General features: G+C 37.8%; 1 protein-coding gene across 13 annotated transcripts in view; it reads left to right on the forward strand.

Annotated features, from left to right (window-relative positions):
• The window catches only part of MBD5 (methyl-CpG binding domain protein 5), a 429,916-nt gene that overhangs the window by 391,286 nt on the left and 22,613 nt on the right, over positions 1–16,017 (forward strand). For 11 of the 13 annotated variants that reach the window (XM_071220653.1, XM_071220654.1, XM_053918640.2 and 8 more), the window contains 2 exons: positions 10,230–11,255; positions 12,862–13,067. In XM_071220653.1, coding sequence (XP_071076754.1) covers positions 10,230–11,255; positions 12,862–13,067 — 1,232 coding nt within the window. The remainder of the gene's footprint in view (positions 1–10,229; positions 11,256–12,861; positions 13,068–16,017) is intronic. The other 2 variants (XM_071220657.1, XM_045203078.3) reach the window with 1 other exon arrangement.

Raw genomic sequence — 16,017 nt, forward strand, 5'->3', positions numbered from 1 at the left:
AAAATATTTTGTGTGTTTAAGAGGATGCTTTTTCCAAACGGGCTTCCACTTTTTCAATGATTCATCTTCCTTTTTAGATAATTCCACACAAATGAAAATTTAATCTTAGGCATTTAACAGATTAAAGCTATATGAAATAAACAACTGTTTAAAAATGCACAATATTTATTAAGCATACCTTCAATCTCTTAGATGAGGCATTGTTAGTCTCATATTATATCTTTAAATTTTGATACCCCTTACCTCAACTTCCTTCGTTTCAGGTCTCCGTTCATAATGAAAAGTGTATGCATTTTATTAATGATGTATTTAAATTTATAATGGAAAAGAACAACATTTATATTCTTGTTCTGATTGTCAAGTTTAGACTTATTTTATATAGTCTTAAACATATATTTTCTTGTTCCACGCATCTCTGTAAAACATTGGGTCTGGATTCCCAGTGCTGGGAGTGTCAAAACACACAGGTTGAAAATTTATTAATATAAGAAAAGTGTTGGTATATAAATAGCTAAAAGGGACAAGAATAAATGTGTAGTAAATGATATGGATATGAGTGATCATATGTAAACTAACAAAGCATATGCTTGATGGATACCTAGGTCAGCAAGAATTCTTAAGATTAAACTCAATAAAATTAAATACTCGTTGAGATCTGATATGCAGCTGGTTATGAAAATGAGTAGCTTTACAAATTAATTCTTTTGATGAGCTGAACATTGAAGAGGTCTCTAATGCCATTTTTCTTTTTGATACGTAGTGAATTGTGTTACAGAATGTTCCGTCATTGTCACTGCTTAGACTAAATATTTATTTACACTGACACTTACCCATCCATCAAATGAGCCCCCAGGCTGGCGATCAGAGTCACACAGCAGACGATGGTCACCGTTATCTCCGTAAGCTTTGCCAGGTATTCCTAGCACACCAGGTACAAATGAGAAGAAAAACACTTTTATTCTTAAAATGTTGCTTATAGCTATTATTGATTACATATTATGTGCCAGGTGATTACCTATATTATTTCTGATTTACACAGTTTTCCAAAGTATAAGGTGTTATGTCCCATTTTCCAGATGAGTAAACTGAGCATCAGAGACGTAACTGCCTCAAATCATATATAACTGAATTAGGATTTGAACTCATGTTCATCTAACTCTAAAATCCATTTTCTTCTCGACTGCCTAAGGTCTTCAACTAAAACATTTAGTGGTCAAAAATACTCTTCCCTTTCAACATCTTAAAAACTATCCAACAGATGATGAACTGAAGCACATTGATACATGTTAGAAGCCATGTTTTTAAACTTTTGATGGACTTTTCGACGAAAGTCAGTTACTTTTGCCTTCTCTCTTTGGATTCTGAAATCATAGTGTACAATGATTAGAACGTGTCAATGCAGATGGAATGTCCAAAATATCAAGGGAACTGCCTTTCATTTGTGAATCTCATTTGCTGACCTTTATTTTAATGAATTGGTATCATCTCACTCACTGAGATGAGAACGGGTTTCCTAGTGGATCACATGTCATCAGACTTTTGAAGGAGGCAGTGGTGCACGGGCCGGCTCTGCTCTCAGGGAGCCGGAGCAGAGCTCAGGTGGCCTCCTGGTCGGTGCAGTGCCTTTTTCCACTCTCCGAGCAACGGCTCAAAAATGTTACATTCAGACATCAGTTAAGGCAAGAAACCACTTGCTCTGAAAATGCTTCATTCTATTGGTAATTTATTTTTTATATCATCAGGCCGTGCCTCCTCGGGCCTCTTACTGCTGCCCGCCTGCCGACCCTACAACAGAAACGCACATGCCAGGAGCCCGGGCCTCCACGGGGGACCCAGCTCTATCAGCGCCCAGGGCCCCGCAGCCAACCTCACACTGTCAGTGTCCACGTTTCAGCCCATCCTTTCCATGGCCTTCTATTTTTTTTCCAATTTTTAAAGAAAAAGATTTAGACTACTCTGCTAACCAACTTAACTGAACTTTACCTTCCTCCAATATGATAAAGTCATTAAATATATCAACTTTTTCACTTTAAAATGCTTTTTATACTCTCTTATTTTTTCCTAATAAAACCATTTGATCAACTCTTATAAACACATGAAAACAAATCCTCTGAGGGGCAGAGTATGAGTTTGTACTAGAAGAGAAAATAATTCAAACATTTATTTGCCTTAACTCTTAAAGATACACATTGACTGAGAAGAATATAAATAGACCTACAAATATATGTTTGTGGATATTTATATATATTTTTTAAAACTCTGGAAAAGAAAGTTTTATTTCAGTACAAAATACATTTGATTGAAACTCCGTACACCCATTGATGGCGGTAGGTATAAGAAAATGAAATAGAGACCACAAAAGAACACTCTGGGTAAAAGACTGCAAAGTAATGAGATTCTTTTTGTTGTTGTTTTGTTCTATGTATTTATTTATTCTTAGAGCATGCCAGAAAGAAAATAAAGGGAAATTGTCACTCCCTACGTGTTACAGGTACGACAGATTTATGGGATAAAAATGCTCAAGGGTGGACCGTACTATGTGAGTTAGACCTCTCGAAATATGGGAAGTTGCTGTAGAAATAATCTAGTCTCGTATAGACTAATGTAGAGTGAAGAAAGCCAGAGGCATTTTTGAGGTCGTGACTGAATATGTAGTAGTTTCTATTGAAAGCATTTCCACCCAAATTTTTAAATGCCTACTACATTTTATCCTCATGCACAAGGCTTCTAAGTTGAAAGTTGCCCTCTGCTCTTGTTTTTTAACCAAATACCAAAACTGTATTAAATTATTGACTGTGTGATAATAACCTATGTATTCTTTTGGTTTAATTTTTGCAAAATGAGCCATTTCTTCTTTGTTGTAAGATATTTTTACAACAGGCTATGTCTTGCTGTTTAAGAAGGTTTCCTAATTATCAGGGTTACACTGCTTGTTTTGTTTACATATCCCAGGTTTAATGTTGCCTTGTGTTGAAAAAAAGAAGCTAAAATATGTTTGACTTTAGACACTGAGTCTGTGTAATCAAAGGTGAGAACAGAACTCAGACTGGGGTGCTGTGTTTGCTAATTCAATGATCTGTTTTGTACCTTTCAAGAAATAAATTGTGCCAGTGTGCAAATTGGGAGGATTTTATTCCATTGCCATACACTAAGCTCAACTCATAAAGCCACTAGAGATCCTTCACTTCGCCAGGAGGTGCCTAAGCTATTATTTACTAAAATCAAGTGGTCTGAAAACAGTGAAGCAGCTTCTAAAAGTACCCAAATTATAGGCAGTAGTGTTAACTCTACAAAAACCAACTCACTAAAGATAATAATTAAAAATATTCCTATGATGTCATCAAAACAGATTTCATTTCCATGTGCATGTGGTATTAAACGAATCAAATCATAAAGTTCTAGGAACTTACAGCAGACAACATTAATGCCAACCAAGCAAAGAGTAAAAGTCATTTTCCAAGAAGTAAACTTCTTGCAAATTCAAATAACTCAACTTTTTACAGATTAAAAATGGACTTAGATGACAGAATTCTGAAGGAGTTTCTGGGGTACTCCCTGCAGTAGAGCTATTCCAGGGAAGTTCGGAACATCTATCCAAGACCCACGGTACACGTCTAAGAGTGTTGATTGCAGATACCCTGCAGCAGGCTCCGCGGCTGCACGGGGACTCCTCTCGCACTGGAGTCTGATAAATAGGCTTCCTGGAGCCCAGCTCCATAGCTCATCCCCCACAGAGTGGAGCAACTCCGAGGCCTGATCCCAAAGCAGTGTTTCTCAAACTTTTCCTTTTACTTCTTCCCACAGTAAAAAATGAATTTGCCCTACAGTCCACTGGAGATATATTTTTAATGTATAACACACAAAAGTTTCTTGGAAAAACACATTGCATGGGATACAGTCTGATATTTTCCATCCCATTCTGTCTTACCCTATTTTATTGGGTTTCTTTTATGAGCAGTCATGACTCACTGAAATTCTTTTATCACCCACTAACAGAACATAACCCAGCACTCATACATGTTAACAAGAAGCAGTTTCTGCAAAATAATACCCTACCTATGTGATGCACTCTTTTCTATTTCATTCATTAAAATATACTGGTTGGGCATACTAAATTGAATTTGCAGCCCCAGATTGGTTTAAACACTGTCTTAGACTATTCATGTGGTAATTAACTCAGCAAATATTTATTGAGCACCTCTGTGTGCTAAACACTATTTTAGCACTGCAGATAAAGTAGTATACAATGGAAGGATGCAAAGTTAACTGTATTAACAAACTAAAGCTCAGCTCATGAAAATAAAGAGATAAGACTTCCAACTGGAATACTGATGAAGAATTTTCACTGTTACTCCAGCACAGTCATACAATAGAATGCAAGAGATTCATTCCTTCCCCCTCTTCTCCTAAGTGCTTTGATTTTGAGTCCGTCCCTCTGTTCTTTTGGAGAATTCAACAGTCCTAACTTATGATGGTTCGACTTATGATTTTTTGACTTTAGTGCAAATGCGGTATGCATTCAGTAGAAACTGTACTTGGAATTTTGAATTTTGATCTCTTCTCGGACTAGCGATACACAGCATGGTGCTGTCTCCTGGTGCTGGGCAGCGAGGGGCCGGGAGCCACAGCCCCCAGTCAGGGACCTGAGCACGAGGGCAAACAACCCGTACTCCGCAGTGTGCTGTGTTGCCAGCATTTTTTGGATACTGTATTCAATAAATTACATGAGGTATTCAACTCTGTATTGTAAAACAGGCTTTGTATGAGATGATTTTGACCAACTATGGGCTAATGTAAATGTTCTGAACATGTGTAAGTAGGATAAGCTAAGCTGTGATGTTTCTGTAGGTTGTATTAAATGCATTTTTGATTTATGATATTTTCAACTTAAAATGGGTTTATTGGGATGTAACCCGATTGGAAGTTAAGGAACATTTGTAGTTCCTAGGGCTTCCTGCCTATTTCTGCTAAAGGGATGCTAGGAATTTACATCACAATCCAAACCACAAGGATAGACATTGATATATTTTTGTAAATACATATTACCATGTCATTCCTAAAACTCAGGAAAATAGTGTCTTTTTGGAAGACAAAGACTTCTCTAAAAAGTTATTTTTCAATTTTTAAATCAGTCCTTTAAAAATAGAGGAGAAAACTTTACAATTTCCATTGGATTGAAAAGTGCATTATATGTATTAGACTCATCAAGGATGACATTTTTCTCTTGTCTCTAGAAGCATCCATTTCGATTAGAGACCGCCGTTAACTATGGGCAGTTCGGGTACACTTGCCAGAGCCACTGACAAAAGTTAGACGGTGAAGGAGTTCCTTCTGTGTTGTATGACTCACTTCTTGAGTTGTATGGACACAAATCAGTACTTGTGCATATCAGTTTAGAAAAATGTTTTCTAACATAAAGTACCACTTATTCAAAATTGGAGTGCAGATTAAAATAGCATAATGACAGTTCAAAAACAACTTACTGGTCTATTCGGTGCGCGCTTTTCATGTCCTCCTTTGCACACACGCAATGGCATGTCCAACGATGTCACTAACACTCAGATCCAGCTTTAAAGGAGTTTTGCATAATGGGAACAATGACGTTCCTCCAACAATGTCAGTGGCGAAGATGATGAGTAAATCTAAAGAGGTAAACATTACCTTTGTTCTGAAAAGCATTTTTTAATGAAAACAAACTTCTCAAGAATTAAAGTTAGTAGTAGCAGGAAAAATAGATAGCATTAAAAATTCTTCAAAAATGTTACTGGTGCTGTTCTTTATACACAGACAAGTACGCATTGTAAGTTGTTTGTGTGCATGCAGAGTACTGTTTGTATCTGGAAGCGCCCCCCAGTGGGCAGGTCCTCTCCTCACTGTGCTAGACTCAGGCTTTGGCTGGGGGTCTAGACACACGGTCTCGCACCGGGATAGTTTCTTTGGGTGGCTTTCGCCCTTCTACTTCTTTAAAAGCAAACAGAGACAATGAGAAAAAGAAATTGTGCCAGTTTGTGGTGGTATGAAATAATCACTTTTTCCAATTAAAGGACTTATCCAACTTACTTTTCCAGGCTCCCAACTGCCTTTTGATTCTTTCTGCTAAATGGTTAATGAATAGTTTGCCTTTTCAAAAACTCTAACTGTTCCTTTCATTACATTGAGCATGAAACCTCTTGGCTGCCAAACAAAGTCAAGGCAGACGGGTAGACAGGAAGGAAGGCAGGCAGGAAGGGAAAAGAGAAGAGAAAAAGAAAAAAGGAAAGAAGAAAAGCATTTTCCCCCAAATGCTTCAACAGACCACAAGGCTTTTATGTAGAACTATGAAGTAGGTTCACCAAGAAGTGCTTATTCAAGATTAAATGATTCAGAAGTAAGCAACCTTCAATTTCTCTCCAACTACAAAAATTCAGGGTCCTCTGAATGACCCGAAGCATTAACGAGTGACCGTAAGACCTGAGGGCTTTGTGATGGACCTCTTCCTCTGTAAGGTGATTTTAACTCCCGAGAGCACCTTGGAGCCTTGTAAAGTAAGTTGGCATCTCCAGCCATCTCCTTCCCTGCCTTCATCTCCTGGCCTTGGACCAGAATCCTGGAGAGGCAGTTACTACTTTCTCCACCAGTGGGTGGTATTCCCTCCCTCTCTCCACATACACACACGCCACACACACAGCATCAAATGCAGATGATCTGATTTCCAGAAAATGTGTTCGAGTTTTATGAACTCCTTCATAGATTAGTTCAACCAAGAATGCCAACCATGTGTGAGAAACTGTGTTAGGTCTTGGAAATACAGAGGGAAATAAGAAGTGGTCCTTGCCTTGAATGGGTTAGAAAGATGATTTCAAATTTCACCACCTCTTTGTCTAAGACAGCACGTTTAACTGTGGGCGGGAGGGCAAAGGTGTCTGGGAAAGCAGCATATGACATTTTCAGGCATATTTATTTGTTTCGAGGGTATGTAAGAGTCTATTATCCTTCATACATTTTATTACCTCCCTTTTTTTTTTAATACTTCGCTTTTACTTTGAGGCCATTTCTTTCTCCTTTTCCACTCTCAAATCCCAGATCAAATTTTACCACTTGCTTAGCTTTCCCTGACACCTTCAGTTTTACAGTTGCCTTCCTGTTATACACCTATTACAGCTCTTAGCTGTTACAATTGCACTGGCTATATGAAAAGAGCATTATTTCCTCATTCACACTAAGCTCTCAATAAAGGTATATTTGAGAGAAGAAAGAGAGAGACAGGGAGGTTTGTGTGTTCCAGACTTTGCCTAAACTGAGTTCCTGTAGGAAAGAGCAGGGTGTTGTGTGGTTGTTTTGTTTGGTTTTTGTTTTTGTATAATCATTTCTATCCTTTTATTCAACAGAGTGTACCTGTTGGTCCAACTGATTTGTTGAAAATTAGAGAAAATAAAAATAGAACTTGTTCTACATATTACCCTTAGGAAGCTTGTGCTATTCACCACCTTCTTCTTTGTAATGCAAAAATACACCCAGAGTAACTAGACTCTCTTTATTGTCATTCCTCAAGAATATTTAGATAGAGCACTTTTAGAATAATGTCCCCAAATGACTACTTTCTTGAATCTTAAATATGGATGCTTCTCTTACAAAGATTAAAAAAATAGTAACCTCCATGGAAATCCTTCTTCTACAAAGCCTTGCGACGGGCACGCCGGAGTACTTTGAAAACGTGCTCTGAGAGCAGAGGGGCGGTGATCTGTGCCTTTAAATGTGTCGTCATTATTCAGCAAGTAGGGGAGAAGCCTCAGATAATGATTACCAGTAAATAAGAACTTTTATTCACTTGTTTAAAAATACCGTTTCCAAATGCAAATAAAGCACAGTACCTATTTGCAGAAATAGCAAGATTTAGGAGGCAATGAAATGTTGAAGATGTTGATTGTTTTATTACAAGTCAGAATTAATATTTAAAGAATTATATGCCATATGCCTGCTTCGGCATTTGATATGTTATTACCCGACTCTTTGTGAACATAGTCATTATTTCATGATAATCTATAAATATTTATATATTTTCAAACAGAGGGTGTTTTTAAATCTCATTCTTTAAATGAAAAACTGAGAGCTTTTTAAAAAGCGGACACGACAGCTGGGCAAAGTCACAAAGTTGTGCCACCGAGATAGTCTACAAGGCGTGTTGGTTGTGCTGATCTATACTAACTACTATTACCAGCCACATCAGCACTACTGATGACATCTGCCAATGTCGTCGGTAATGGTGATGACAACTCCTTTTATTTGGATAGACTTTTCTAAAGCCTTCCCTTACCTATTTTTGATTCTCATAATAACTTTTCCTTAGGAAAAGTTTAAAGGTAGGAAAGTATATGCAATAAGATGTTCATCCCTGTGTTAAATATAATAATGAAAAAATCAAAATAAAAATGCCAGGCTTTATCAGAATGTTTTCTAATATGGTCAATCCGTATGCTACATGGTTAAATATATTAATATAGAGTCTGTATATCAAAAAGGAAAAATTCTTGTGTTATTCTGTTGTGAGGAAACAAGAAGAATATAAAATTATATTTGTACCATATTATAACTGTGGAAACACTTCTGTGTATTTGGACAATGCCTCAATGGTAACTCGGTCAAATGGAAAACTTCTTATGATGGCGTAGAAGAGCACTAAAATGTTTGAGTTGTTTTAGATTTTCGGTAACACTGCTGTTGTGCATTATACCATATACATGTCTATATTTTAATATAAAATTAAATGCATATGCTTGTAACAGTAAACATTTGCCAAATACATGTATTACACTGAAACAGTGCATCTCTTTAGGGGGAAAGCTTTTATGAAAAAATGACTATAGGTTGCTTTTCAGCAGCATGTGATTCTCACCTTCCTCACCCGACCCCTTGTGCACCTGAGTCGCCTGGGTGATTTCAAAGAACTCTGCTGCTCAGGGCGTTGTGCCTGAGATGAGTTTCCGCCTGGTCTCCATAGGGCCCCGGCATTGCTTTTTTCTTTTCTTTTCAAGTTATCCAGGTAATAATCCTAGTGTGCAGCTTGGATTGAGAGCAATTAAAACAATTATAATAACCAAAGTCTTAGATTTTTAAATATTAAATTCCCAGAATTTTCATCTCTTACATAAATAAGACTTTCAAGACCAAAAATGCCTTTTGGGTGAAGACTGGTCTGATTTAAGGAATCACGAATGCAAAGTACCTTTATGCTGTCAGAGTAGCAGATTTAAAAATAATAAAATACAGTGTCAGAATGACCAAAGCCATACACTATTTATAGAAATGTAAATTAAATGTATATTGATCAACTTCTCTGTAGGGCAGTTCGACAGTGTGCATTCAAAGCTCTAAGTATATGTAAATGCGTTTGTCCTTGGAATTCCACTTTGAAGAATTGAGCCTTGGTAAGGAATTCAGCGTACTGACAAAGATGAGTTAATGTTTCCAAAGTGTTGCTTACAATGTGAAAGATTGTAAACAATCAAAATATCACATCTGTGGAATGATTAAATTATGGTGTATTCACACAGGATACTAGTAAAATAATTCTGTAGCTAAATCAGTTAACATGGAAAGATACTTACAATATATTGATAAATGAAAAACGGATAAACAGCATGATTCCCTTTTTGTTAAAATATATAACATATATCTGCATATTTGTGTGTATATATAGGTATGTGTGTATATGTATATATGTGCATATATGTATGTATAGAGAGGTGGGATAACTACATTAAAATATTAAAGTACTTAAGATAATTTTTATTTTCTGTTCTATACTCTCATGTATATTCTACTTGTTTTTTTCACTAGAAGTACTAGTATTACACATAACGACCAAAAACTTTTTAAAAATGAAAAATATATATTTTGAAAAAGGAAGACTTCTGCTTTTGTCTCACCCAAATGAATGAACTGCTACAGAACTTCCTCCATCTTCACTTTGCCCAGCTGTGGAAAATGAGCTATTCTATCAAAACAGCTATTTCTCAATATGCTAAACTTCTCCAATACATTTATTTTCAAAGATTAGGAAGTTTATTTTCAAACTTGTGTCACTATCAGAGGGCATATCATCTTTGATCACAATTAATCTGATTAAAGCCAGTAAAGGTGACGTGTAATGAATTAATTGAAAAGTTTCTCAATGTGTTGTTATGGGGTTGTGTTCCTCGACGGCCATCATTAACGAGTGCTGTCCTTGTTTTGCTGTCTTCCCGTTGCAGGCAGGACAGGACCGTCATCCTCCATTGCCATAGCCGGCACCAGCCACCCTGCCATCACAAAGACAACATCTGTTCTTCAAGACGGCGTCATAGTCACCACTGCAGCTGGAAACCCACTGCAGAGCCAGCTGCCCATCGGGAGCGATTTTCCTTTTGTTGGCCAGGAGCACGCACTTCATTTTCCATCCAACAGCACTTCAAACAACCATCTTCCACACCCCTTGAACCCCAGCCTCCTCAGTTCTCTACCTATCTCTTTGCCAGTGAATCAACAGCATCTCCTAAACCAGAATCTATTAAATATCCTCCAGCCTTCAGCAGGAGAAGGCAAGTCTGAGATCAACCTCCACCCCTTAGGTTTTCTCAACCCGAATGTAAACGCTGCTTTAGCTTTTCTCTCCGGTGACATGGATGGGCAGGTATTGCAGCCTGTTCACTTTCAGCTCTTAGCAGCCCTGCTTCAGAACCAAGCCCACGCAGCTGCCATGCTTCCCCTGCCATCTTTCAATATGACCATCTCAGATCTTTTCCAACAGCAAAATACCCCTTTCCCCTCATTAACACAGATGACAGCCCCACCAGACCATTTGCCAAGCAATCAGTCAGAGAACAGCCAAGCTGAGACCCTTTTAACCAGCCCCCTGGGGAACCCTTTACCAAGCTTTGCAGGCAGTGACACTGCTTTTAACCCCCTGTTCCTCCCAGCTGTCACTGGGGCCTCAGGATTAATGGCCTTGAATCCCCAGCTGTTGGGAGGTGTCCTGAACTCGGCATCGGCCAACACCGCTAATCATCCAGAGGTTTCCATAGCAACTTCCTCCCAGGCAACCACTACCACAACCACTACATCATCAGCAGTGGCAGCACTGACTGTCTCAACACTTGGTGGGACAGCAGTGGTGTCAATGGCAGAAACATTGCTGAATATATCTAATAATGCTGGGAACACACCTGGTCCAGCTAAACTCAACAGTAACTCTGTGGTGCCACAGCTACTTAACCCTCTACTGGGGACAGGTTTGCTTGGTAAGTTAAATTTTTTCACAAATTTTTACAAAAGAAACGTTTTTCTAATTCTATTTTCTCCTTTTTAAAAACTCCATTTTGTCACACTATTTTTAAAAAATGTTTTTGTTATGTCACAGCTTGCTTAAGGAACTAAATATAATAACACCCACACACAACCATAGTTATACAAACATGAAAATGACTTTTTCCTTTCCCCTATTCTAGCAATGCTAAATATTTTCATTTGCTTTCTCATCTTCTAATTCTGATGCCACCTAAACCTAACCTATTCATCCTTCTTTTAAGCCAAGTAGAGTCTTATTTTTCAAATAATAAAGCACAGGTACATCTTAAAAGTAACTTTTGTTTGAATTTCCGTTGGTGTGGCATCACAGGGTTAGTATGAGCAGCTGCACTGTGGATGCAAACAGTTTGAGGAAGCGTTTTTCCAGGTGATCCCTAAATAAACAGAACTAAATACTTATCCAGCAAAATAAGAAACGAGGCATACAAACATTCAAAATTAAAGTTTGCCCAAGTTCAAGGAAACAGCCCCAATAGTTACTGCTAGATTTCCTCAGACAGTAGTAGTAGTTAAAATTTTGTGGCTTACAAACAGAATCCTTCCTGTAGATTATAATATCACAAAAATGTTAGAAAATAATGCCAAATATATTCAACTGCTTGATGCAGGCAACTGTAATATACAGAGATGGTCTCCGTAGTCTGGAAGCATTGGCAGATGTACTTGATACTCTCATGTTCGATGTGTGTGAACATATATATTTTTTATATATTTATGTTTATATATACATACATATATTTCCAGACTTATGGACACCTTTATAACATAGTTTCATTAGTTCTATTTGGCACTGAAGTCAATGGAGGTAAATAATCTAAAAAGCATAATAGATTTATATATTTCAAATTACAGGACAATTTCTATGACATTATCCTCAAAATAACTTCAGCATAATTTCAAAACAAGTCTATTTTCAATTTTGAATATAAATTTAGTTATTAACTAATCCTACCTGATCATCTAATATTTATTTTTAATGATTGTGACAATGATTTCTTTTGTAGTGCTAGCTTTCTTTACAATTTTAATTTTTAGGCAGCCAACCTTTTACTTAAAAATAAAATACATATTTCCAGACCAAATCCAACTTTATTTGGTGGTAATTACAGATGATTGTGATTTGAGAGCTAAATGTTGTAAATAAGGCCTGATCAGAGCCACTCATTGTGATCATCTGGTCAAATGCTTGTGATTGCTAAAACAGTGTAGGACTAATTTCTACCTTTAACTGTAGGCACTTTAATAAAAAGAGTTTCAAAGAATTTTTTAACACTGAAGCTGAGTTAAGGCCTGTTTAGTGGATAAAGCAAAGACTAGTTTCTCCATGATATAAAATTAAAAAAAACCTAATCATGAAAGATAAATTAAATAGTGAAATACTCTTTCCTTGCCACCTAGTAAAACTTTGAGGAGAAACAGGGAAAATTATCATGTATGTCTACTTTTTAGTTTTTGTTTCAGGAATCGTCAGGCACAAAGGTAGGCATAAGATTGCCGAAGAATCCCATTGACTTACATTTTATGTTTTTCAAACTATAGGTGACATGTCCTCAATAAACAATACTTTGAATAACCATCAACTGACTCATCTACAGTCGCTGTTAAACAACAATCAGATGTTTCCTCCAAGTCAGCAGCAGCAGCTTCTTCAGGGCTACCAGAACCTCCAGGCATTTCAAGGACAGTCCGCAATCCCTTGCCCAGCTAACAGTAACCCCATGGCTTGTCTGTTTCAGAACTTTCAGGTACTCTCCTTCCCAGGGTTACTTTAGCAGAAAACAATGTCTGAGTTTTTTAAACACTTGCTTTGGGGGAAGAGACAAAAGAAGGAAGTTACGTGCCCTTCCACCTCTGTTCTGTCTTTTCTCAGTAATGAATGTTCAACATTCTAGTCTTTTGTGTGAAGCTTATTTTATTTTGTCTGAAACATGTCAGTGGTCCTTTTGGAACAGTTAGTAAAAACTGATCTTGGTACCCTGTCAAACCCTTTTGAGGGTTTAATCCAATTGCTCTCATGGTTAAAATCCACAGCCTTAACATGCCTACCTCACTCTCCAGCCCCAGCTCTTACTGCTCTCTCTCTGGCTTCAGCCACATGGTCTTCTTTTAGTTAGACAAACTGAATAAATCCCTGATAGATTTAGGAGCTAGATGCCAAGAGTAACACTAAATAAATATAATAAGAAAATACAGAATTTTTAAATATAGTCTTGGGCCCTGACTGGTGTAGCTCAGTGGGTTGGGCATCGTCCCGTAAACTGCAAGGTCAGAGTTCGATTCCAAATCAGAGCACATGCCTTGGGTGGCCGGCCAGGTCCCCAGTTGGGGGTGTGCAAGAGGCAACCACACATTGATGTTCCTCTCCCTCTCTTTCTCCCACCATTCCCCTCCCTGTAAAAATAAATAAATATCTTAAAAATTAAAAAAAATAATAATCTTGGGATAGAGAAGGCTCTTTCAGCAAGACACAGAACCAAGTAGTTTTTAAAAAGTTACATAATTGAATATATACACCTTTAAAATCTTTATCTTTAAAGATAAATTACTAATAAACATGAAAAGAATAATCAGTATTATGTAAATTACAACACTGATATGTCATTGGATTGATGATACCTTGATGATACCTTGTTGACAGTGGTGTGGGGTAATGGATTCTTTGAGATTTATTCTTGGTCTGATTATATGCTGATTCAGTCCTTTTGATAGTTTATTGAGTTTTTAAATATACATGTCTTTGACCGAGAAATGTAACTTCTATGTATCTATTCTAGAGAAGTCTTCATATGTGAACAAAAGGGCACGATTCAGAATGTTCATTACAACTACTTAAGCATCCATCGGTAGGGGCCTGGTCAAATATACTATGGTAGATTCATCTGTCTAATGGTTTGAGAAATTAGCTAGACTTACATAATCTGATATGACAAGATCCACAAGATTGCAAGACTCAGGTACTGTCGTATTGCAGAAGAAAACTGAAATACAATGCCATTTATGGGAAAGATACAAAGAAGAAAAGAGGGAAGGAAAGGAAAGGAAAACCAGATATTCACCTACACATTTTAATGTATTAAAAATAAGTGTCTGCAAGGAAATGGGATGGGATGGGAAAGTACAGGTTTAGGTGGGTTGTAATGATGAAGAAAACTTTTGTCTTTTTTGACAATGAGAAAATATTCATAGAAATATAATTTGGAAAGGAAGAGGAAGTGCTTAACCACGTCACTGAAAAAACTAGTGGGTAAAGCCTGAAGAGACACTATTTGATTCAGCAATGAGAGTATGAGCAGTGACTTGGTGGAATGCAGTTCTGATGGAGTAGTGGGAGCAAGAGCCAGATTGCAATGGATAAAAAGATTGAAAAGATTAGGAATTAAAGAGTGAAATAAAAACTTTCAAAAACTTAACTATGAAGAACATAAGAAAAAGAGGGTAGTGCCCCAAGGCAGGCGTAGGTTGAATGCCAACTTTTAAAATAAGAACGCCATGCACATAGTTGTCTGCTAAAGGAAAGAGGCCAAAAAAGTTGAAGAGATGGTGATTACCAGAGGGGAAGGGGTGGGGGATGGAAGAGGGTAAAGAGAAGATAAACGTCTTCGGGTGATAACATATGATACAATATATAGGCGATGGATTATAGAATTGTACACGTGAAACCTATATAATTTTATTAACCAGTGTCACTGCAATAAATTCAATTTTTAAGGAGTGGAAGAGGTAGAACATTAAGAAGGGAAGGGATAATAGATAAGGCAAGATCCCTCAGCAGGGGCTTGGGATCCAAAGCATAAACAGAGAACTTACTCTCAGAGAGCAGAAGGGGCCCCTCTTACACAGGAAAACCAGACAGGGTTTGGGACACACAGAGTTGCAGAGAAGTATGTGTAGCCAGAAGGCAGGGAGGAGCAGAGTATGAGAGTTAAGAGAATTCTTAACCTATGAACACCATTTTCTGTGTTAAGTAAGGCCATCTACTAAGAACAGTGCAGGAGATGGGATAGCAGCTGGCTTGTGGAAGTGGGTGAAGATTTGACCAGTGGTGAAGGAGAGTGCTGCCTGACTGGAGGATCCCAGGACTGATGGAAACAATAACCTCTCAGCTGGATTGGAAGCCAGATACCCAGCATCCTCACTGTAGATGTAGATGAAGCAGGCAGTTGAATTGATTCAGGACTGGGATTCTCTCTGGTAGGTGTAGACAAGGCAAGAGAGTGGTTGATGTGCTGATGGGCCAGTCCCAGGTCTTGGTTAAGTGGGGAAGGCTAGAAAAACAGGAAGGGAGTCACCACTGAAGGGAAAACCCCAACTATCAAAGGTCTGGAGCAGCGATTCTTAGACGGGGTTGGTGAAATTAGAATAACCTCGGGGACGTGTTTGAACTGCACTCACCCTTCCCATCCTGAGATTCGATATTCTTCCCTGTGGTCATTCCCTCCCCTCACCTCTTCCCCACTGAGATCACGTCCACAGGCAGCCATTGTCACTGCCACAACGTGGGGGTGGCCCTCAGCTGACAGCCTGGTACTGTTGAAAAGTAGGTGTTCCGACCCTACCTACAGACTTTCAAAATTTGGTGTTATATCATAAATATCTTACTGTAAGGAAAGGAGCATATGTTTGTTTTGTTTTATGTATTTCACTTAATTCAGCAGAAATCGTTTTCAAAATCTGGGTCCCTTTGTAATTTGAGCA

The sequence above is a fragment of the Desmodus rotundus genome, chromosome 2 (genome assembly GCF_022682495.2).
Source record: "Desmodus rotundus isolate HL8 chromosome 2, HLdesRot8A.1, whole genome shotgun sequence".
Classification (NCBI taxonomy): domain Eukaryota; kingdom Metazoa; phylum Chordata; class Mammalia; order Chiroptera; family Phyllostomidae; genus Desmodus; species Desmodus rotundus.